This window comes from Prionailurus viverrinus, chromosome E2, assembly GCF_022837055.1.
Source record: "Prionailurus viverrinus isolate Anna chromosome E2, UM_Priviv_1.0, whole genome shotgun sequence".
Lineage (NCBI taxonomy): Eukaryota > Metazoa > Chordata > Mammalia > Carnivora > Felidae > Prionailurus > Prionailurus viverrinus.
In genome coordinates, this window is record NC_062575.1 from 3533465 (window position 1) to 3554946 (window position 21482).

General features: G+C 61.6%; 1 protein-coding gene across 8 annotated transcripts; it reads left to right on the top strand.

The window, feature by feature from the left end:
* Positions 1-208: 208 nt before the first annotated feature.
* On the top strand, positions 209-20959 carry PPP1R12C (protein phosphatase 1 regulatory subunit 12C). 8 transcript variants are annotated; one of them, XM_047835159.1, is made up of 22 exons: positions 209-544; positions 4798-4928; positions 5020-5138; positions 10428-10587; positions 13601-13745; positions 13841-13915; positions 15151-15224; positions 15300-15427; positions 15965-16038; positions 16292-16450; positions 16540-16607; positions 17210-17344; positions 17594-17684; positions 18775-18849; positions 18928-18988; positions 19148-19233; positions 19335-19375; positions 19459-19546; positions 19707-19811; positions 19980-20030; positions 20183-20233; positions 20323-20959. In XM_047835159.1, the coding sequence occupies exons 1-22, from the start codon at positions 224-226 to the stop codon at positions 20407-20409; spliced, it is 2325 nt and encodes a 774-aa protein (XP_047691115.1). In that variant the 5' UTR covers positions 209-223; the 3' UTR covers positions 20410-20959. The 8 variants fall into 8 exon arrangements, 6 of the variants coding, with proteins under 6 accessions (XP_047691115.1, XP_047691116.1, XP_047691117.1 ...); XM_047835160.1 differs by having other exon boundaries at positions 19151-19233; XR_007147314.1 differs by lacking the exons at positions 18928-18988; positions 20323-20959.
* Positions 20960-21482: the final 523 nt, after the last annotated feature.

Genomic DNA, 21482 nt, shown 5'->3' on the forward strand with positions numbered 1-21482 from the left:
CTTCGGCTCACGGACTCCATTTCCCAGCGCGCCCCGGGGCGGCGTGTGACGTCAACGCACCGGGCGGGGGCAGGCAGATCCTCGGGCGGCTCGGGGCCAGCGGCAGTTCCCGGCGGCCCCCGGCGGGCGGGCGGCGGTGGCGGCGGTGGCGGCGGTGGCGGCGGCGGCTCGGGGCTAGGCGCTCGGCGGTCGCTCGCTCGCTTACCGGCGGGCGGGCGGCGCGATGTCGGGCGAGGACGGCCCGGGGGCGGGCCCCGGGGCAGCGGCGGCCGCGGCCCGCGAGCGGCGGCGGGAGCAGCTGCGGCAGTGGGGGGCGCGGGCGGGCGCCGAGCCGGGCCCCGGGGAGCGGCGCGCCCGCACCGTGCGCTTCGAGCGCGCCGCCGAGTTCCTGGCGGCCTGCGCGGGCGGCGACCTGGACGAGGCGCGCCTGATGTTGCGCGCCGCGGACCCCGGCCCCGGCGCCGAGCTCGACCCCGCCGCCCCGCCTCCCGCCCGCGCGGTGCTCGATTCCACCAACGCCGACGGCATCAGCGCCCTGCACCAGGTCAGCGCCCCCGGCCCCTCCCCGGACCTGGTCCGCCCAGGGTCCGAGCCTCTTCCAGCGTCCTCCGGGCCCTGAGTCACTCACGGTCGTCAGTCTCGGTGCGCGCCGTCCTGTGCTGCTGCCCTCTCCGACCCCCTGGCCCTTGCCACCCACCTGCAACTCCCTGTTTCCAGTCTTGAGCCTCTTCAACCGGCCCTGGTCTCTGCCGCCCTGCGCCGCCCTCAGTCTGGACCCGAGCCACTGCTGACGGCCTCGGTCTGGTCCATGCCACTGGTCCCGGTCGTTGTCACTTCGCGCTGCCTTCTCCCGACCCTGAGCACCCTTCAGTAGTCTCTGTGTCTCCTCTCCTGTGCCATCTAATGCTGCCACCTTTCCCGAGGCTGTGCACTTCTTCTAGCAATACTTCTGCGTCCTCCAGCCCACTGTTTCCCCTTTCCAGGCAGGTGTCGCTTTCGCTGAGCAGCAAGCATCGTCCTGTGCAGGCACGCGCCTGCGCCTGTGGGGCTTCCTCCCCTGGCCCCTGGCCCGGACTACCTGTTTGGCTAGGGGCATATCTTCCGTGCTGCTGCTTTCCGATTAGTCCTTCTCGCCCTTAGGCAGTACCGTCTGTTGCTGTATAAGGATGCTCTTTCTTGGCTCAGGTTTTTCTAGGCTTTGCACCACCTCGTTTCCTTGTCTGGGGCACCTCCTGCTGTCTCCACCCGCAGACCGTCTTCATTCTCTTTCTGGAGGCTGTGCCTCCTCTTTCCTCCACCGTTAGGCCTCGTGTCAGGGACGTTTCTCCTTCTCCAGGCACCTTCTCTGCCTCCCGCCCCTTCCTTTGGCTGTGCCTGTAACCTTGCCCTTTTCCTGGGGGGCTTCAATGCACCTGCCTCTCTATCCTTGGTCATCTTGCTCTCTCTGCCCGGATGCCTTCTCCTGGGCATCTGGCAGCTTCTCTCCTAGAGACTGTGTGATCTGTCTGGCTCTGGGTATGTCAGCTTCCCAAGGGTACTACAGCCCTGCTGGTCTCCGTCCATAACCTGGCCCCCATGCCTTTCCAGGACTCCCTGATTGTCTCCTCCAGTGTTTGTGTGTCCCAGAACCAGGACCACCTTATGCCGCAGGACCCTCTTTGGTTCTGGATGCATTTATCTATCCTCCCACAGTGGGACCACCAGGGATAGGACTGGCCACAGAAGAGCCACCACCCTCTGTCTCATCCCTGAGACCATCATCTCCCTCCTTGTCTCCTGATACTGGTCCAGTCCTCAGCCCTCTCCTCCCGCCAGAACCCATAGAGTTTGGTCATTGATGGAACCAGAAAAGACCCTGTGGAAAGCTTGACTGGGGAGGCAGGGATGTTTGAAGAGGCCCACTTCTCAGGTCTCCCAGGAAGAGGAGAGGAGCAGTTCAGGAAAATCAGTATGGTCCTGGGTTCAAGTCGCAGGTCCTTAGCATTGTTGCCTCAAGTTAGCGTCCTTTCTCTCTGTGCCTCAGTTTCCTCGTCTGTACAACAGGGCTGGTAGTCGGTCCCTCCGTGGCAGGGCTCTGATGAAGGAGGGAGGCCAGATGTGTGGAAAACCCTTCAGGATGCAGCACAGGCATTCAGCTGGAGGGCTGCTGCCTGGTCTAACTGCTACCTGTCCTCTTTTTCTCTCCTCTGACCCCCAGGCCTGTCCCCTACAGAGTCCCTGGTGCTAGCGAGGATGCTTTCTGCCACCCAGAGGAGGGGCCTGCTTCCCTGAGCCTTGTAAGGTGTCAGAGTACTGGGCAAGCCCAGGGGAGAGGGGCCTCAGGCTTCTGTTTCCCTTCCTCTGCCACCGTCCAGGCCTGGGCTCTCCTGGACTTTTCCTCAGGGGCTCTTGGCCCTGCTCTCCAGGCTGAGCCCCCTTCTTTGGCATCCCCCTAGGCCTTGCCTATCAGGCTGCCTTTTCAGGTGAAATCCCTTTCCCACTCAGGCAAGCCCTTGGTAAACCCACTTTCCGGGGCTTTGCAGGAAGCCTGAAGGATTAGGGCTTTGGAGGTTCAGAGAGGGGAAGTTCCTGCCTCAGGTCACATGGCCAGCAGGCGGGCGACCTGGGGTTTGGGTCAGGTCTGTTGTGGGGTGACCAACGCAGAGTGGTTTGCTCTAGACTGGCCTGGTTTTAGCAGTGAAAGTCCCAGGTCTCAGGCAGCCCCCGTCCCAAACAAACTGGGACAGTTGGTCACCTTGTCTGGGTGCGTCCTGGGGCTGTGGTTTCCTTTCTGAGTCCTCCCTGGAGTGGGTCCCCAGGCGACAGCCCCCTGCCCTTGTGTGTGCCCAGGAGTTCTCACACCCCGGCACCTACCTCAGGTGGGCTTGTTAACCCCATGATAAAGCTGGTATATTCCCCCCACTCGTCAAAATTGCCTTGTGAATTAGCAGCTAGGTCTGGGGTCTGGCATAGGAGGGACTAGGAGCCACAGTTCTTAGATCTGAATAGGGAGGGTGGAAGCGGGGACTAAGTCTGGGTGGAGGGAGCGGCTTAGACTCCTGGTGGGGGAGGTTGCTGTTGTCTGGATTCCTGGATCCCTGGTGCCCAGGCCTCGGGCATCTTTCACATGGATTCCTGTGCCCGGCCAGGTCCTTGAAAGGGAAAGGCCCATCTCCCTCCTCGACCCCCCCCATCACCATGACAACTGGGTGGAAATAAACCAAGCCCAGTTCATCCCGTTCCCAGGGCACGTGTGCCCCCCCCCCCCCCAGCCTGAGTTTCCATGACTTCATGCTCTTGGCCCTCACTGCCTCCCCCCTTCTCCAGATGGCCGGGTTTTGGAGAGGTGAGGGAATTGGGGAGTTAATTTAGCCCAGGGACCCAGGAAGCCAGGCCCACCCCTTGCCTGGACCCTGCTCAGGTCCCAGCGCCCACCCGGGTTTTCATGTGCCCTGGGCTAAATCCCTTCTCTGTCCCCTTGCTGTCCCTATTCAGGCAAGGGCTGCTGTCTCCTTGAGATGGATTTCTTCCTCTGCAGTACAGAGCCTTGACAGCAGGAGGGTTAGGGAAGGTCTTCCCAGGTGGAGATCCCTTGGCACAGTACCCCGTGCACAGCTTTGGGCCCCAGGGGCCAGGCCAGTCCCCTCAGGGTGGGAGTCAGGGCCATGGTCAGCATCCTGGGGAGCATCTGCTTGGCCTGAGGGAGGAGGGGGCTGGGGATCTGGTTCCTGGGCCTGAGGGAGGAGGGGCTGGGAGCCTGGATCCCTGGGTCTGAGGGAGGAGGGGGCTGGGGACCTGGTTCCTGGGCCTGAGGGAGGAGGGGCTGGGAGCCTGGATCCCTGGGCCTGAGGGAGGAGGGGGCTGGGGGCCTGGCCTCTAGGGTCTAAGGGAAGAGGGCAGGGGGCTCAGAACTCCATGGTCTGAGGGAGGAGGGGGCTGGGGATCTGGTTCCTGGGCCTGAGGGAGGAGGGGCTGGGAGCCTGGATCCCTGGGTCTGAGGGAGGAGGGGGCTGGGGACCTGGTTCCTGGGCCTGAAGGAGGAGGGGCTGGGAGCCTGGATCCCTGGGTCTGAGGGAGGAGGGGGCTGGGGACCTGGTTCCTGGGCCTGAGGCAGGAGGGGCTGGGAGCCTGGATCCCTGGGTCTGAGGGAGGAGGGGGCTGGGGATCTGGTTCCTGGGCCTGAGGGAGGAGGGGCTGGGAGCCTGGATCCCTGGGTCTGAGGGAGGAGGGGGCTGGGGACCTGGTTCCTGGGTCTGAGGCAGGAGGGGCTGGGAGCCTGGATCCCTGGGTCTGAGGGAGGAGGGGGCTGGGGTCAATACTGCAGGGTCTGAGGGAGGAGGGGGCTGGGGGCCTGGCCTCTAGGGTCTAAGGGAAGAGGGCAGGGGGCGCAGAACTCCATGGTCTGAGGGAGGAGGAGGTCTTCGTCACTGGAAGCCTTGTCCTGTTGGTGATGACTGGGGTACATCGTATCTAACATCCAGGACTTCCCACGCTGGAGAAAAGCCCCCTCCCTTTATCCAGTTCGTACTTGCAAGGATCTGGGTGTCCTGTTCTCATGGGCTCCACTGAGCTCCAGAGGCCCAGCTGACCTAACCTTTGGGAAGCCAAGAGGTCTTAAATAGCTGGGTAGCTGAATGGGCCTCCAGGAGCAGGGCTGGTGCCTTCTGGGGTCTGTCCCAGGGTCATCTGGTTTTTTCCCTTGAATTTCTGACTCCGTGTTCCCGGGGTCTGTCTCACGGCCCCTTGGGAGTCCTGCCTTGCTGGGCGTGCGGTGCCTGGGTGAGGTGAGGGCTGACAGCTGTGTCCCCTGCGCCCCAGGCCTGCATTGATGAGAACCTGGAGGTGGTGCGCTTCCTGGTGGAGCAGGGTGCCACGGTGAACCAGGCGGACAACGAGGGCTGGACGCCCCTGCATGTGGCCGCCTCCTGTGGTTACCTGGACATCGCCAGGTGAGGCGGGGGAGGGTAAGTGGGATCGCATGGGGACCGGAGCTCAGACCCCGCAGCCCTAACCTCCCCACCCCTCCACCGCCCCCCCCAGGTACCTCCTGAGCCACGGGGCTGACATTGCCGCCGTCAACAGCGATGGGGACTTGCCCCTGGACTTGGCCGAGTCGGACGCCATGGAGGGGCTGCTGAAGGCGGAGATTGCCTACCGAGGTGGGCGCCTGGGTGCTGCCTGCGGGCACGGGGAACAGACTGCTGGGGCTCGGAGGCCAGCCCTGCTTTTCCCAGGGTTCTCTGACCCTGTCTGCTTCGGGTTCCTTACCTGTGAGGTGGGCATGCGGGTCCCCGTCCTCGGGTTGCTTGGAACATTGAGTGATCGTGTAAAGTGCATGTGCCACTGCTGGACACGGATAAGAGCCCAACCTGACGTTGACCCAAATTGTCATTTTACCCCAGGAGTGAGTGAGGAAATGAGGTGCGGGGGGCTTGTCCCGGGGTCTCTCAGGTGAGATTGTCCTCTCGGAAGTGTTCCCTGAGGGGGACTGTTCTCCCCGTGTGCACGGTCACTGAACCGCAGCGTCCTTAACATGGGGCCCAGGACCCCCGAAACTCTGTGTGTGGCCATGTTCATATTTCTAGGGAGAACGTGTATTGCTTCTAGCAAGTTCTCAGAGGAGCTCATGTCCAAACGTACTCCCCAAAGCAGCCACCTAGAACCAGCTGATGCGTGGGGTGTGTGAGGAAGGCTGCGGCCTGACTGACCTGGAGGGCACGGGCCGTGGGGTGCTGGTCTAGGTTCAGCGAGGGAGCCGCCGAAAAGGTGTGGGCACAGGGCCTGGGGGTCTGGAGGCCCCGTGGCTCGTTCAGCGAGGCTGCTGAAGAGCAGGCCCTGGGGTGTGGAAGGTGATGCCCAGATCCCCGGGCTTGGCTTGGGCAGGCTGACTGCTGGTAAGGTCAGAGAGCCGCGTGCAGGTGGACGTCTGGGGTCATGGCAGACGTGGGGGGCGGGCACTAAGGCAGAGCTGAGCTGCTTCTCTCCTCTCTGACTTCTCACCCTGAAAAACTTCAGATGTGGACAAAGGTTGGGACAGCCTTAGGGGGGCGGCCACATGACCCTCCCTGAGCTTGGCCGGTGGTTTTAGCAGCTTTGTGGAGATGTGATTCGTAGCCCGTTCGGTTCTCTTCGAAAGCGTGCGGTCCGCTGGTTTCTTAGCGTTTCACAGTGTTGTGCCTGCCTCACCACATGGACTCAGAGGGCTTCGGTCGCACCAAAGAAACCGGAGCCCTCAACCAGCACCCCACTCCCACTCAGCCCTGAGACACCATTCATCTGCTTCCTGTCCCTACACGTTTTGGAACGTTTTGTATAAATGGGGTCATACGGTATAGATTCGTCAGTTTTTAACATTTTGGCCCATCTGCATTCGTCCTGCCTCTCCCCCTCCCCCCACTATACATAAATAGCACTCTTCCCCCACCCCCTCCCTTCCTTTTCTTTCTCCCTCCCCAGCTGCCTCCCTCTCTGTTCCCAGCCATCTCAAGAACACGAAGCAGACACTGTAACCCTGGCCCTGACGTGGGAGCCTGTGTCTCCTAGAACAAGGACACAGGATGTCACGTTGTTACTCCTCTGTGGGCATCGGAACCTTGGCCTTGGTGCTGCGCTGTTACCTGTGGCACATTGTAGTCTCCCCTCTGCGCCTCCTGTGGCCCTGCCCTGCCCTTGGTCTCCCCTTGCCCTCCTCACCCTGCCTTCTGTACACAGCGTGTCCCTCGGCCTGGACCCGCCTGCCGCTTCTCCAGGAGATTGAGGTCTGCGTTCGTGGCAGGAACTTCTTAGTGCGTTGTTCGGGAGACAGGTGCTGTCTGTCTGCCTGTCGTGTTGCTGTTAGCCTTGAACTTCACGGAGGGGCACTGGCCAGGTGGCTGTACCATGGAGTCCGCCTCCCTTCGTGATTAAAAAGTCATCTGTCGGGTGAGGCTTGGCGGGCCGCTTCTGTGGGAACCCCTTGCAGCCGGGCTCAGGGCCCAGCCCAAGAGGCGGTTTGTGCAGCGTGTTTGAAGCGGCCGTTTCTCACAGTAGCACAGAGGTGGAAGCAGCCCAAGTGTCCACCAGCCGAGAAATGGATGAACAATGTGTGGCATGTGCTACGATGGAATACTGTTATTCAGCCTTAAAGAGGCAAGAGGTTCTGACACGTGCTACAGTGTGAGTGAACCCTGAGGACAGTGTGCTCAGTGAGAGAGTCTGGCACAAAGGGTACAAACTCCGTGTGATTCTAACTCTATGAGGAACGGGACTAAAATGGTCAAATTCGTAGAGGCAGAAGGTAGAGGGGTGGGCGCAGGGGCTGGGGAGGGGGAAGCGGGACGATGCTGTTTGATGGGGACGGGGTTTCAGTTGTGCAAGATGAAGTGTTCTGGAGACGGATGGTGGAGGCCGCCTGGCCACGTGAATATACTTAATACCACAGAACTGCAGTTAAAAGGGGTTAAGATGGTAAATTTGATGTCTATTTTTACCACAGTTTAAAATGAAAAGGCAGTTTATGGGCCATGTAACTGAAGTCCAGGAATTGCACAGACTTCAGGCATGGTTTGATCCAGGGGCACCAACTCGAAAGTATCACTGTACTGAACTCTGCATTGACTTCATTCTTTTCTTTTCTTTTTTTTTTTTTTTTAATTTGTATTTATTTTTGAGAGACAGAGCATGAGTGGGGGAGGAGCAGAGAGGGAGACAGAATCCAAAGCAGGCTTCAGACTCTCAGATGTCAGTACAGAGCCCTACGTGGGGTTCGAACCCCTTGAGCTATGAGGTCATGACCTGAGCCCCCCAGGCGCCCCTGCACGGACTTCATTCTCAGGCAGATTCTCTCAACCGGGTATGAAGCGCCGCTGCTAACAGTGCTGGCTGATTCTTCGGCTGATCTAGGACTAGATTTCCTCAGCCACCTGAGCGCCACCCTCCGCCTGAGCCAGCCCTAGCTGGGGCGACAAGGATGGGTGATTAGGCCAGGCCATGTGGCCGCCCATCCGCGCTGTAGAGCTGCCCCCAGCCCAGCTGCAGGACGGGCTGCAGGGACACAGAACTGGGCGGGAAGGGGGCATCTAGCGGTTCTGCTGCTAGGCCACCGGACGGAGACCCTCCCGCCCTCGGACAGGAATCTTCATGGGGGCGGGGGCGGTTGTTGGCAGCGGGAGAGGCTGGGGGCTCCAGCAGAGGAGGTTGGGTAAATCACTAATCTGTAGGTGGGCTGGCAGCTTCTGTGAAGGACGAGACTTTGTGGGAGGTGCTGTCACGCTGCAGCCAGCCTGGGGTGGGGGTAGGGGGGGGGCCTGCGACCGCCCTCCCCAGCACAGCCAGGGGCCCTGTGTCCGCGGTGGGTGTGGCCGCGTTCCAATAAAGCTTTATTCACAAACACGGGGGGCCTTCCAGAACAGGCAAAGCTTAATGACAGGAAGTAGACTGATGGTTGCCAGGGGCTGGGGAGGGAGGTACAGGGAATGCCTGCTTAATGGGTATGAGGTATTGTGTTTTACCATCAGTAGAACAAAAGGCAAAAACCAGACAGGTTTGCCAACCCTGATCGAGAGCTCCATCAACAAACGCAAATCTCGGCAAAAAGCAGAGTGCAGGAGGATGTGTGTGACCATGCCAGAGACACTAGCAGTGGTTGGAAAAAGGTCAGCAAACCCCACCCTTCGCTGCCTAAGGAAGGCACACGCATCTGTAGTAGGATTGAAGGTGATTCCCTTTAAGGAAGTTGTGTGCGGCGGTGGGGGGGAGGGTGTCCCTGAGTCCCCAGCACTGTCCCGGCCTCTCCGCCCCAAGCTGGGCCCACCAGGTGGGCTCCGACCAGCCAAACATTCCTTGGACAGCTGCCAGACGGCAGCCAGAGGTGATCCCCTTGGAGTTTAGTCGCGCGTTCCCCGGGTGCCAGCAGGTGGCGCAGCCGGTTCCGGGCGGCTAGCCCTCTGGGACCCCCGGGGCAGGCTTAGGTCAGACTCCCAGTGTGTGTGTGTGTGTGTGTGTGTGTGTGTGTGTGTGTGTGTGTATGTGTGTGTGTGTGTGTAGTGAGGGTGCAACAGGGTGCAACAGGACGCAGCGTCACGAAAGCAAGATGAGATGGGTGGGGGGACACGGGGGGTTTTTGCGGCCTCTGTCGTGTTTTAAGTTTTTAAGCCCAAGTGGTGGCGCCACGGGGGTCCTTTGCCCGTGCTGCCCAGCGGAAAGCCAGAGTAAGCCACAGCGTAATGGAAAATTTTTAAGTGGGTGCACTTAAAAGAGTAAGAAGAAGCAGGTGAGAGTAACTTAGTAACGTATTTTACTTAACTGAGTGTGCCCAAGACATTATCATGTCAACATTAATCAACATAAAGAAAACCATTCATGGGTTGCTGTGCGCTTTTGTATTTTAAGTTTATTAATTTTGAGGGAGAGAGAGTGCACTCACGTGGGGGAGGGGCAGAGAGAGAGGGGGAGAGAGAATCCAGGCAGGCTCCACTCTGTCAACACAGAGCCCCAGCTGGGGCTCGGATTCACGAACCGTGAGATCATGACCTGAGCTGACATCAAGAGTTGGGTGCTCAGCGGACTGAGCCACCCAGGCACCCCGTGCCGCACACTTTTTCCCGCCCACACATCGAAATCCAGCGTGTATTTGTGTTCGTGACACGTTTCGGTTTGGAGCAGCTACAGTTCAGGCGCTCAGTAGCTGCACGTGGCCGACAGCTATGGGGCAGGACGGCTCAGCTCCAAGCCAGCGCTTTGGTGTGAGAAATCTCACAGTTGGAACAGCAAGAGACCCCAATAAACTTTCCAGGAGAGAGATCGAACGTTGGCTGGAAGAGACCCTTTCTGGCTCCTGTCTCAATAGGGGGCAGGCAACATACAGATTCTCGGTGATGGTCACCAGATGACTAATACAGCCTCAGCAAGGCTGCCTGTTCTGATCCAAAATCCACTTACACGTGAAGTCCTAACTTGCCCTTGGCATCCCAAATGCAGAACAGCTTTGCAAGAAACTGAAAGATGTACAGAAACTGACCGACGAGGCCGCGTGCTCGGCTCTCTTCTGATTGCTCTAGGTGACGGCACAGCTGTGAACAGGGATCCGCAGCTGGCTAGGAAAGAGGCTGTTGCCCCAGTAATGCGGCCCCTTGGTCTGGTGGCCCTTTGCCTGGTTTATCCTACTCAGGGTGATAGAAAGGGTCCCGACAGAGTGCGTGAAGACGTGGGCTCAGGATTTTACTGGTGGTGCTAGGGAGGGTTTGACGTAATCAGGTGCTGGGTTTATACTTAAGAGTAACGATAAAGGTGATACTTAGGTTGAAATGGGAGAAGGGCCTGCGATCCCCGTTCTCCCAGCAGTGCCTCGGAGGCCCCGTTGGGAAGTCCGGGTCCCCTGAGTCCCGGAGGAGCATGTGGAACGAGGGGGACCCCGTGCCTCCTGGGGCTCCGGGTGTGAGTCCTACCACTGCCCCTTCTTGTCTTCCCAGGTGTGGACGTGGAGGCGGCCAAACGGGCCGAGGAGGAACTGCTTCTTCGTGACACGAGATGCTGGCTGAACGGGGGCGCGATGCCCGAGGCCCGGCACCCCCGCACGGGGGCCTCTGCCCTGCACGTGGCAGCCGCTAAGGGCTACATCGAAGTGATGAGGTGAGCGGGGCTGGTGTCCCCACTCTTCCCTGCTCTTTGTGCTGGGCTGATCTGTTCCTTCTCGCTGTCTTCCACCTTCCTGTGGGTTTTTTAATTTATGTATGTGGACGGAGTATTTGTCTCTAAATACAGCCTTTGCCGTGTCCACAAGTTCCGATGTGTAGGCTTTTCGTTGTCCGTAAGTTTAAAACATTCTCCGGCTTGTAATCTCTCTTCTTTGGCCTCTGGATTATTTAGAAGGATGTCCTTAATTTCAGATGCGTGGGATTTTTCCAGTCATTGTTTCGATGCCCATTTCCTGCCTTGATGGCACTGTGGTCAGAGAATCCATATGCTTCCATCGGATTTTCGGAATTCTCTGAGGTTTGCTTTATACCCCGGTATGTGTCAGCTGGAAAAGAACCATGCTGTGAAGTACAGCGTTCCGTGTAGGTTATCAGATCACCTTTGTAGTCACGCTATTTCAGCCTCCTATGTTCTTAGTGGGTTTTTTTCTCTCTGCCTACTCTGTCAGTTACTGCGAGAGACATACTTTTTTTTTGTTTTCGTTGTTAAGATTTTATGTGTAAGTAATTTCTACACCCAACGCAGGGCTTGAATTTGCAACCCTGAGATCAAGAGTCACATGCTCCACTGAGTGGGCCAGCCGGGTGCCCCTGAAATTTCCTACGATGCCTGTGGATTTTGCCTGTTTATCCTTGTAGTGCCCGCGGTGTTTATTTCTGTATTTGAAGGCCAGGTTATCTAGCGCATATGTATTTTAAATCGCTACAGCATGTGTTCCCTTGCTGCCGTCCGTGTTTGGCTGCCTCACCCTCTTATGTTGGGGTGGTTGGTTCCGATTCTCATCCTCAGATTCTCTCCTCTCTGAGTCCTCTCTCTTTGTGATTTATCCTTTATTTTCAGTCTGGAAGTGGAGTAGAGATGAATCCCTCAGCTCTGCTCACCTCTGTGTTGGGTTTTTAGGCAGGTTTTCCAGTGAGGTGCTAGAGACGGCCCCTAGTGGCTCCAGGCTCATGACCTAGTTGCTTGCCTGCTGTGAAAGTAGAATGCCTCGTCCCCCATTCTTGTAGCAAAAGTCCTGGCCTGATGCTCACTGGGCCGCCTTGGGCACCTGCCCATCCCAGAGCTAATCCCAGTGGCAAGGGGCCTGGGATGTAAATGGTCAGGCCCAGTCATGTGCCCAGCCCTGTCCTCTTCTGCCCGTGGCTTCCACCGCTGAGTCTCAGGTGGCTGCTTCGCCTCCTGCCGTTGCATCTGCATCCCACACAGCCCGGAGGAGGAGAGGACAAAAGGAGCAAATGTTGATTCCCTTTATTTTTACTTGATTATTTTTTAAAGTTTATTATTTTGAGAGAGAGGGAAAAAGAGAGAATCCCAAGCAGGCTCTGCACTGTTGAGCTCACGGACTGTGAGGTCCTGACCTGGGCTGAAATCAAGAGTCAGACGCTTAACTGACTGAGCCACCCAGACACCCCCGTTGACTCTTTTTAAAAGAACAATCCTGAAGTGACCCGCACGCTGAACACTGATGTCCCATTTGCCAGACCACCTGGCGTTTTCTTGGCGTTTCCACCATCCCAGTTACTCGCCTGCCCGGGGCTCCCACCAGGGAGCCCGGCAGATCCCTCGTGAGCCAGGTGACAGTGTGTCCAGCTGAGAGTTGGGCATGGTTACTAAGTGGGGGGAGAGTCGGGGTCTGGGGGTGGCTCACTGTCTGGCACAGGAACGAAGTGCTTTGGCCACGGGAAGGCTCAGCGACTCCCATTTTATCACCGCCCTCAGGACAGCTGCGTTTGTAGGAGGATGTAACCAACGTTCCCCTCATCACCGACGAAGGGCAGGGTAGAGGCCCAGAGAGGTGGCGCTCGGCACTTACTTACCGAGCACCTGCCGAAGGCCGGGCCGTCTTTTAGGTCCGGGGCGGCTGGCACACGAGACGTGTCTGGGCCCACGTGCAGCCCCCAGCCTCGCCGGGGAGGCAGACAAGTGACCAGGGCAGCAGACCACGTGATGTGGGCCTGAGTGCACACTGGTGACCGGGGAGGGGTGTGCCCGTTCGTTGTAAGGTGCTGAGCAGTATCCCTGGGCTCTTGCCTGGAGGCCAGGAGCGCCCCCCCCCCCCCCAACTCAGGACGACCAAACATGTGCGGACATGGCCAGGTGCCCCCCCTAGTTGAGAACCGTGGGCCTAGAAAGGCATAAAGAGGGCGGTGGGAGGAGTGGGAGGGGGGCTGCATGAACTCCAGCCTGGGGACCCCTGGGGACCGTGTGCAGGCGCCCCGGTGGCTGCAGCGAGTGAGCTCTGGGGAGTGAGCGACGAGGTCAGCAGGGCCCCACAGAGGCCCTTCTATTTGAAAAGTCTCATGAACTCTGTGCACCTCCCACCTCGTGTTCGCTTGTTCCCATGGGCACGGAACCCGATGCCAGTCCTGCAGAGGCAGGCTGTGTGCCGCCAGCTGCGCGTGCGGGACCCGCCTGGGCTTCTAACCCTGCCTGCCCCCCAGATCCTGTGCTCGTCCTCCAAGCCGGGGCTCCTCGGCCTCGCCACTAGCGGGGTTTTGGACCACGTCAGTCTTTGCCGTGGGGCTGTCCTCTGCGCCGTAGGGTGTTAGGAACATCCCTGGCACCCACCCCTCAGCTGTGACCTCCCGGACCGTCTCCAGACACTGCCAGATGTCGCCTGGCGGGCAGCATCGCCTTGGCTGAGGGCCACCTCCCTGAGCTGGCGGGTTCCTAGAACATCACTGCCCCAGGGCTGCCCCTTGTGGGGCCTCAGCCCTTTCACAGGCTCTGGGGCTGTGTGTCCCACACCCAGGGGTGACAGTCAAGAGAGTTGCCCGGTACAAGGGGCAGGGTTCCTGAAGCCACCCACTGGGCCGGGGGAGGGGCTCCACAAAGAGGCCCTCGCCACCTGCCTGTCCCGACCGGGCCCCAGCGCGGCCAGCCGGCGACGGCAGCCTTGGGCAGAACCCGCATCTCGGTCCTTGACTCCGAGCCTCCCCGCACCCAGGCTGCTCCTTCAGGCCGGCTACGACCCAGAGCTCCGGGACGGGGACGGCTGGACCCCCCTGCACGCCGCAGCCCACTGGGGCGTGGAGGACGCCTGCCGCCTGCTGGCCGAGCACGGTGGGGGCATGGACTCGCTGACCCACGCGGTGAGGGCCGGGCTGCTCGCGGGCCGGTGGGGCTGAGGGGCGGGAGGCCCCCTCCCCTCCATCGTCCTCTGCCCCTTCTCTTCCTCCGCCGCCAGGGCCAACGTCCCTGCGACCTGGCTGACGAGGAGGTGCTGAGTCTGTTGGAGGAACTGGCCCGGAAGCAGGAGGATGTGAGTCTCGGGGGCTCCCTCTCTCCCGTCGGCTCCCTGCTACCCCAGTGCCCCCTGGCAGGGGACCTGCTCCTGCCCAGCTGGCGACAGTCAGAGTCAGGAAGAGGGGTCAGGAGGAGGCTGGGCCTCATCAGCCCCGGAATGCCGCCCAGCCAGCACTGGGCCAGGCCTTGTTGCTGGAAAAAGGCAGAGTGAAGGGCTGGACGGCATGGGCTCTGGGCTCTGAATCCCGGCTCTGGCATGCGTTTGCTCTGTGAGATTGGGCTGGTCACTTAACCTCTCTGGGCCTCAGTTTCCTCACCTGTAATGTGGGGATAACGGTGTGTGCACCTTTATGAGGAGTCACGCAGAGTATCTGTTATGCTACGGGGAGTATACGTGTTACTGCACGAGAACGTTTGGAACCCTGCTTGGCGGACTGTAAGCCGACTGGGAGCAAGAAGCATCTCCTGAGGCCTCCTGGGGGCCGGGCACTCTGCCTGGAGCTTCCAGTGAGTGGGGGGGTAGATGCACACAGATCCCTCTGTTTAAAGGTCGGTCGTGGTGACGTTGAGAGGAAAGGTCATAGTTCTGGCTGTGTGGACAGCTTCTCAGACTCAGGGCATGCGCTCGGGTTTGAGGGCACAGCACGTGCAAAGGCTAGGGGGTGGGAAAATGGGTGGGGCCCGGAGGGGAGTGTGAGGCAGGGAGGCCTTGGGCCGGGGGGGCCCACCTGAAGGGCCTTGAACGCTAGGCTGAGGAGCAGTGTGAGGGTGAGGGTAGTGGGGCTGCCTAGGGCTTCGTGGAGGGTGAGGCAGGGTCAGCCCTCGGCGAGGAGGGAGCACAGGTATGGGTGCGCTCTCAGCCTGCGGCGGGGCAAGGCGGCCCTGCCTCTCAGGAGGGGCGGGGATGACGGGCTCGCCTTGTGGAGGAACCTCTGTGCCAAGGCTGGGCGGGCCGCCCTAGGGAGGTGGCAGGGATGACAGTGTCCCCGGTGAGCGGGGCACCCTGGGAGGGGAGGACACCGGAGCGGGGAGGCCGGGAGGCAGCCGTGAGGAGGACCCAGACGCCACACAGCCGTGTGCAGGGGCCCGCAGAGCCCCCGTGTCCGCTGGGAGCGGCCCTCCCCGTGGGTGGCGCCTCCTCCACCCAGACCTGCACAGCCGTGCGTGCTGGCCCTGGACGTGGGGGCAGCGGGCCACGTGGGTGGGGCCCTCCCAGCAGCCTCCTCTGTCCCCTCCTTTGTCCCCTTGCAGCTGCGTAACCAAAAGGAAGCTTCTCAGAGCAGAAGCCAGGAGCCCCAGGTGCCTTCCAGTGGCAAACACCGAAGGTAGTGGACAGGCGCCTGGGTGGGCAGGTGGAGGGTCCCAGGGACTGGAACCCCATGCCCTCCCCTTCCCACCAGGAGCTCCGTGTGTCGTCTGAGCAGCCGAGAGAAGATTTCTCTCCAAGATCTGTCCAAGGAACGCCGGCCTGGGGGGGCAGGGGGGCCCCCCATACATGACGAGGATGAGGGAGAAGAAGGCCCCACAGGTGCGGGGCAGGGTCTGGGTTTCTGGATCTATGAAGGAGGGGCGGGGGGGGCAGGACTCCTGGGTCTGAGGGAGGAAGGGGCTGGGGTTCAGGATCCTGGGTCTGAGGGAGGAGGCGCTGAGGGCCAGGACTCCTGGGTCTGAAGGAGGAGGGGGCTGGGGGCCTGATTCCTGGGACTGATGGAGGAGGGGGCTGGGAGTCTGGACTCCTGGGTCTGAGGGAGGAGGGGCTGTGGGGTCTGGACTCCTGGGTCTGAGGGAGGAGGGGGCTGGGGGCCAGGACTCCTGGGTCTGAGGGAGGAGGGGCTGGGGGCCTGGGCTTCTGGGTCTGATGGAGGAGGGGGCTGGGAGTCTGGACTCCTGGGTCTGAGGGAGGAGGGGCTGTGGGGTCTGGACTCCTGGGTCTGAGGGAGGAGGGGCTGGGGGCCTGGACTCCTGGGTCTGAGGGAGGAGGGGCTGGGGGCCTGGACTCCTGGGCCTGAGGGAGGAGGGGCTGGTTCTGAGAGGCACCTGGCATCTCCGTTTTCCCGCACCGTAGAGCCACCCTCCACAGAATCCAGAACTCTCAACGGAGTGTCTTCTCCACCACCCGCTAGCCCTCAGAGCCCCATGGTGAGTTTGGATGCTCTAGAGGTCATACTATTTGGGGAGGGAGGGGAGAGATGTCATGAATCTGTAGACCTCTTTTCAGGGTATGTAAGGTGAAGATGACAGTTTCCAGAATCTTCCAGAACTGATTGCTTTTTTTCTGGCTGCATCTGCCCAGGGGGCTGATGGGAATAGTGGTTTGTTGTGGTCCTTCTGGGGGCAACCCTTGAAGTGGCCGAGAAGGATCCTTTCTCCCTGAGACCGTTCTCTTCTCCAGCCCCCAGAAGAGGCCCCCCTCTCCAGGCACTTTGGCCTCCAGAAGACGGGAAGCTCTGGTGCCCTGGGTCCCACAGACAGGCGGGGGGCCGAGGGCACCCCTGGGGCTGGGTTGCAGCGCTCAGCCTCGTCCTCTCGGCTGGAAGGGACCTCCCCGCAGGTGAGTGGGGTGAGGGGCGGGGGCCGGGCGCCGGGGCCAGGCCCGCCTCGGTGAGGAGAGTGTCCTCCTCTGGTCTTCTCTTCCCACAGGCTGAGGAGCCCCGCCTCGCCAGAGTTACGCCCACCCCCTCCCGTAAGGTGCCGGAGCCCTGTGCCCTGTGAGTGCCAGCCAGGGGCCTGAGCCTTTCCGGGTGGGAGGCAGGTCGGGTCCCAACCTTGTCAGCTTGATCCCGAGCAAGTGCTTTTGCCCTCTGGGGTCTCTGCCCCGACCGCTCTTTGCCTCAGTTTTCCTCGTGGCGCGTCAAATAAAAGCTCACAGCTAAGCTTCCACGGTCACGGTGGCCTCCTGTTGCCTCCGTCCCCACCTCCCACCCCGTCCCTTTTGACACAGTCACACAGCTGCCCCAGGGCCTTTGCACCACCCCCACCCCGGCTTGCCTCCTCCCTTCCTCGGGTCTGTGTATGAGTGTCACCTTGTCTGTGAGGCCCTGCTCGGACCTCGCGCCCATGCTGCCGCAGTGTCCGGACACGCACACCCTCCCACCTGCTGTCAGGCTCGCGCTTTCCTCCCAGGCACTTTAGCCTTCTGGCCTGTTCTGTGATGGGCTCCTCTCGCGCTTGTTGGTTCTGCGTCTCTGCCGCACACGTTTGACTCACTGGGGCAGAGATCATTCTTTTTGTTGCTCAGTGTGGCATATCCAGCACCTGCCGCGTAACTTGAGCTTGAGTAACGATATTTGCTGAATGAATGACTTCACAGACCTGAGATCTCCAGGCGTCCTCCCTCGGATGATCCCACTCCTCCCTCCAGAATTCCGGGGCCCGAATCCCCAGTGAAGCCAAATGTCCCTGCGGCCCCCACGGCGCCCCCAGCCGACTCCCGGGACCGGCGGAGGTAAAGAGGCTGGGGGGGGGGGGAAGGCGGGGGTGGGGGGAAGGAAGCCTCTTTCTCTCCAGCAGGGAGACACTGCGTTGCCCAGGAAGCCCCAGGGCCTCGGGCAGTGCTCCCAAGGGGGAGGTTGTCCCAGGGTCTGCTGGGAGTTGATGTTCTCTGGCAGAACTTTCCTTCCCTGGAAAGTGTTAGCCGTGGGACGGGAACAGGACCCAAAGGAACCCTTACTGAGGTTGGGAACCTTTCACTCAGGTCCTACCAGATGCCTGTGCGGGATGAGGAGTCTGAATCTCAGCGGAAGGCTCGCTCTCGGCTCATGCGTCAGTCTCGGAGGTCCACACAGGTGTGGGGGTGGGCGGGGGGGCTGGGCTCCTCCAGGTCTGAGGGAGGAGGGGCTGGGGGACTGGGCTCCTCCAGGTCTGAGGGAGGAGGGGCTGGGGGCAGGACTTCTGGGTCTGAGGGAGGAGGTCCTGGGGGCCAGGACTCCTGGGTCTGAGGGAGGAGGGGCTGGGGGCAAGACTTCTGGGTCTGAGGGAGGAGGGGGCTGGAGGCCTGGACTCCTGGGTCTGAAGGAGGAGGTCCTGGGGGCCAGAACTCCTGGTTCTGAGGGAGGAAGGGCTGGGGGCCAGGACTTCTGGGTCTGAGGGAGGAGGGGGCTGGGGGCCTGGACTCCTGGGTCTGAGGAAGGAGGTCCTGGGGGCCAGAACTCCTGGGTCTGCGGGAGGAGGGGCTGGGGGCCAGGACTCCTGGGTCTGAGGGAGGAGGGCCTGGGGGCAGGACTCCTGGGTCTGAGGGAGGAAGGGCTGGGGGCCAGGACTCCTGGGTCTGAGGGAGGAGGTCCTGGGGGCCAGAACTCCTGGGTCTGAGGGAGGAGGGCCTGGGGGCCAGGACTCCTGGGACTGAGGGAGGAAGGGTTGGGGGCCAGGACTCCTGGGTCTGCGGGAGGAGGGGCTGGGGGCCAGGACTCCTGGGTCTGAGGGAGGAGGGCCTGGGGGCAGGACTCCTGGGTCTGAGGGAGGAGGGGCTGGGGGCCAGGACTCCTGGGTCTGAGGGAGGAGGGGCTGGGGGGCAGGACTTCTGGGTCTGAGGGAGGAGGGGGCTGGAGGCCTGGACTCCTGGGTCTGAGGGAGGAAGGGCTGGGGGCCAGGACTCCTGGGTCTGAGGGAGGAGGGGCTGGGGGCCAGGACTCCTGGGTCTGAGGGAGGAGGGGGCTGGGGGTCTGGACTCCTGGGTCTGAGGAAGGAGGGCCTGGGGGCCAGAACTCCTGGGTCTGCGGGAGGAGGGGCTGGGGGCAGGACTCCTGGGTCTGAGGGAGGAAGGGCTGGGGGCCAGGACTCCTGGGTTTGAGAGAGGAGGGGCTGGGAGCCTACACTTGCATCCTGGGCAGCCTGGGCCCTGACCTCTGGGACCCCTGACCGCTCTCGCTCTCCCAGGGTGTGACTCTCACCGACCTGAAGGAAGCAGAGAAGGCAGCAGGGAAGACTCCAGAGCCAGAGAAATCGTGCCTGGTGAGAGGGGTCAGGTGACCAGGTGGTGGGTGGTCCAAGATGCCCTTGCCCTCTGACCTCCCTGCCCTTCTCGGACAGGACCCCTCTCGGAGGCCCCGAGTCCCGGGGGTGGAGAACTCTGATGGCCCTGCCTTGAGAGGTGAGGTCTGGTTTCTGGGAGGTCGACCTCCTGCCCCCTGGCCTCCCCATCTCTCCCGCTGCAGTCTGTTTTCCCGAGGGGTCGGGCCTAGGGACCCTGACACCGCAGAGAGGGGCCGCTCCCCAGGTTTTTGGGCTGATTCCTGCCCCTCCCCCCCAGCAGAGGCGCCTGACGGGCAGGGTCAGGGACCACAGGCTGCCAGGGAGCACCGCAAAGTCGGCAAAGAGTGGAGGGGGCCTGCGGAGGTGAGGGGCGGGGCGAGCTGGGCTACGGGTGGGCCTTGGAGGTAGGGTGGTGGGCCAGACTCCCTTCCCGGCATCAGGCTGAACCCCACCTCCGCCCGCAGGGGGAGGAGGCGGAGCCGGCCGACCGCAGCCCAGAGTCCAGGTACAGGGTGGGCAGGGAAGGGTCTGGGCTCTTCTGTAGGGCCGCAGGGAGCCCCGCTGACGCCCTGCCTGCCTCCACCCCAGCACTTCCGAGGGCGGCCCTTCACCTCGCGGTCAGCGGCAGCGTGACTCCCAGCCAGAATCAGACGAGCCCGATGGAGGCTTCAGGAAGGTTTGCAACACCACCCACCCTCGATCTGCCCCCGCGGTCGGCCTTTATCCACCTGCCCTGCAGCTCGCTCTCTGTGGTTCTGCTTGTGTATCCCTGCTCTCCACCCTTCCCCACGTGGGCCGGCAGGACTGACCCGTGCTCCCTGTCCGGTTCCCCCCAGCTGTACGCAGAGCTGCGCAGCGAGAACGAGCGGCTTCGCGAGGCCCTGACTGAGACCACGCTCCGCCTGGCGCAGCTCAAGGTGGAGTTGGAGCGCGCCACGCAGGTGAGATGCCCCGACCTGGGAGCCGGGTCGCAGTGGCCCCGGTGGGCCTGCTCCGGGCGGGGGGGCCGGCGGGGAGGCTGGACTGCAGCCCCCTTCCCAGGCTGGGGTCCCAGTCCTGGTCTTTGTGGCTTGGCCACTTCTCTGAGCCTTGGGCTCTCTTGTCCCCAGAGGCAGGAGCGCTTTGCAGAGAGGCCCGCCCTCCTGGAGCTGGAGAGATTCGTGAGTAGGGGCAGCTGGGGTGGGGCCATGTGGGTGTCCCATGGGGGTCTGAAGAGGGTCCTCTGCCCTCTCCCCACCCTTCTCAGCCTTACTTGGCCCCTAGCCCTCCCCCGCCCCCAGGCCCTGGGCCTCACCCCTCCTGTTTATGCCAGGAGCGCAGGGCCCTGGAGAGGAAGGCGGCCGAGCTGGAGGAGGAGCTGAAGGTGAGCCTAAGGGGGCGCCGTGGACGGGTTCTAAGCAGACCCCGGGTGACCCAGGGCCACCCAGCTGACCTCCCCATCCCATCCCCCAGGCCCTGTCCGACCTCCGGGCTGACAACCAGAGGCTCAAGGATGAGAACGCAGCCCTGATCCGCGTCATCAGCAAACTTTCTAAGTGACTCTGGCGGAGGACCTTTCCCCGTACCCGTATTTATACAGCTGCTTCTGCCACACGCACCCCTTCCCCTGTGTGAGCACGAGTGACAGGGCTCCCAGGGGGTCTCTGAGAAGCCATAGCCTCCCTTCGGGGCCTCCAGACTGGGAGGGGAGCAGAATCCCCAGGAGCCGAGGGGGGCCACCCGAGGCCAGGATGGAGGTCAGAGGCCGAGCCAGGTAGGGGGACGTGGTTGAGGGGGGCCCGGGCCTGGAGGTGGGACCACGGAGGAACCGCGGACCAGGAAGTGCCAGGACCGGAGTGGCCATCCGGAGGTACCCCCTCCCGTGTGATGCCACCCCAGTCACCCCTCCCGCTCCTGAACAGGGATCCGAGAATGTGCCAAGAGTCCCGCCAGCCTGGGCCAGGTGGGCCTCTATGTAGGGCCCATGTGCAATAGGGAGGGATCTCTATTTTTTGCTGCCCCCGCCCCGCCCACTGTCAGGGGCAGGGGGAGAAGATATTTTCGGACAAAGCACAGGCACCACAAATAAAAGTCGTGAAGTTGCCACTCAGTGACCGTGTCCCCGGCTCGAGGTGGGGCACCGCTTCTGTGTTCCTCCCTTGTCAGTGGCTAGACCACAGGATCATGAGCGATGGGTCGGTGAGTGCTCACTGGCTGGGAAGGGGTTCCAGGAGCGGCCGGCTGGGGCAGTGGCCCCACACCAGGGCTGACCTGGTCACAAAGGAGCCTGGGTCTTACCAGCCGTGTTTTTGAAACAAAAAATTGCCGACATTTCAAATTGGGGGTAATTCGTGAGAAGAAAAACCTATGGTTTTGACTTTTCTGGAGAAATAGGAATGTGATAGTATGAACTTTTCAGCCCTGCATGGTAACAATTGGCTGGTGCTGAGTAGGAGGATGGGGCATTCTGTCATTCTCCTCCGAGCCCCGTCCTACCTGTTGGTGATACAGTCGTGAATGAAATGGGAAAGACCGGGTACAGTTGAGGAGGTGAGGCATGAGGCAGGCAACAATGGAAGAAGTGTCCCAGGCGGTGGTGCCATGGAGAAGCAGGGGAAGGGCATAGGGAGGCA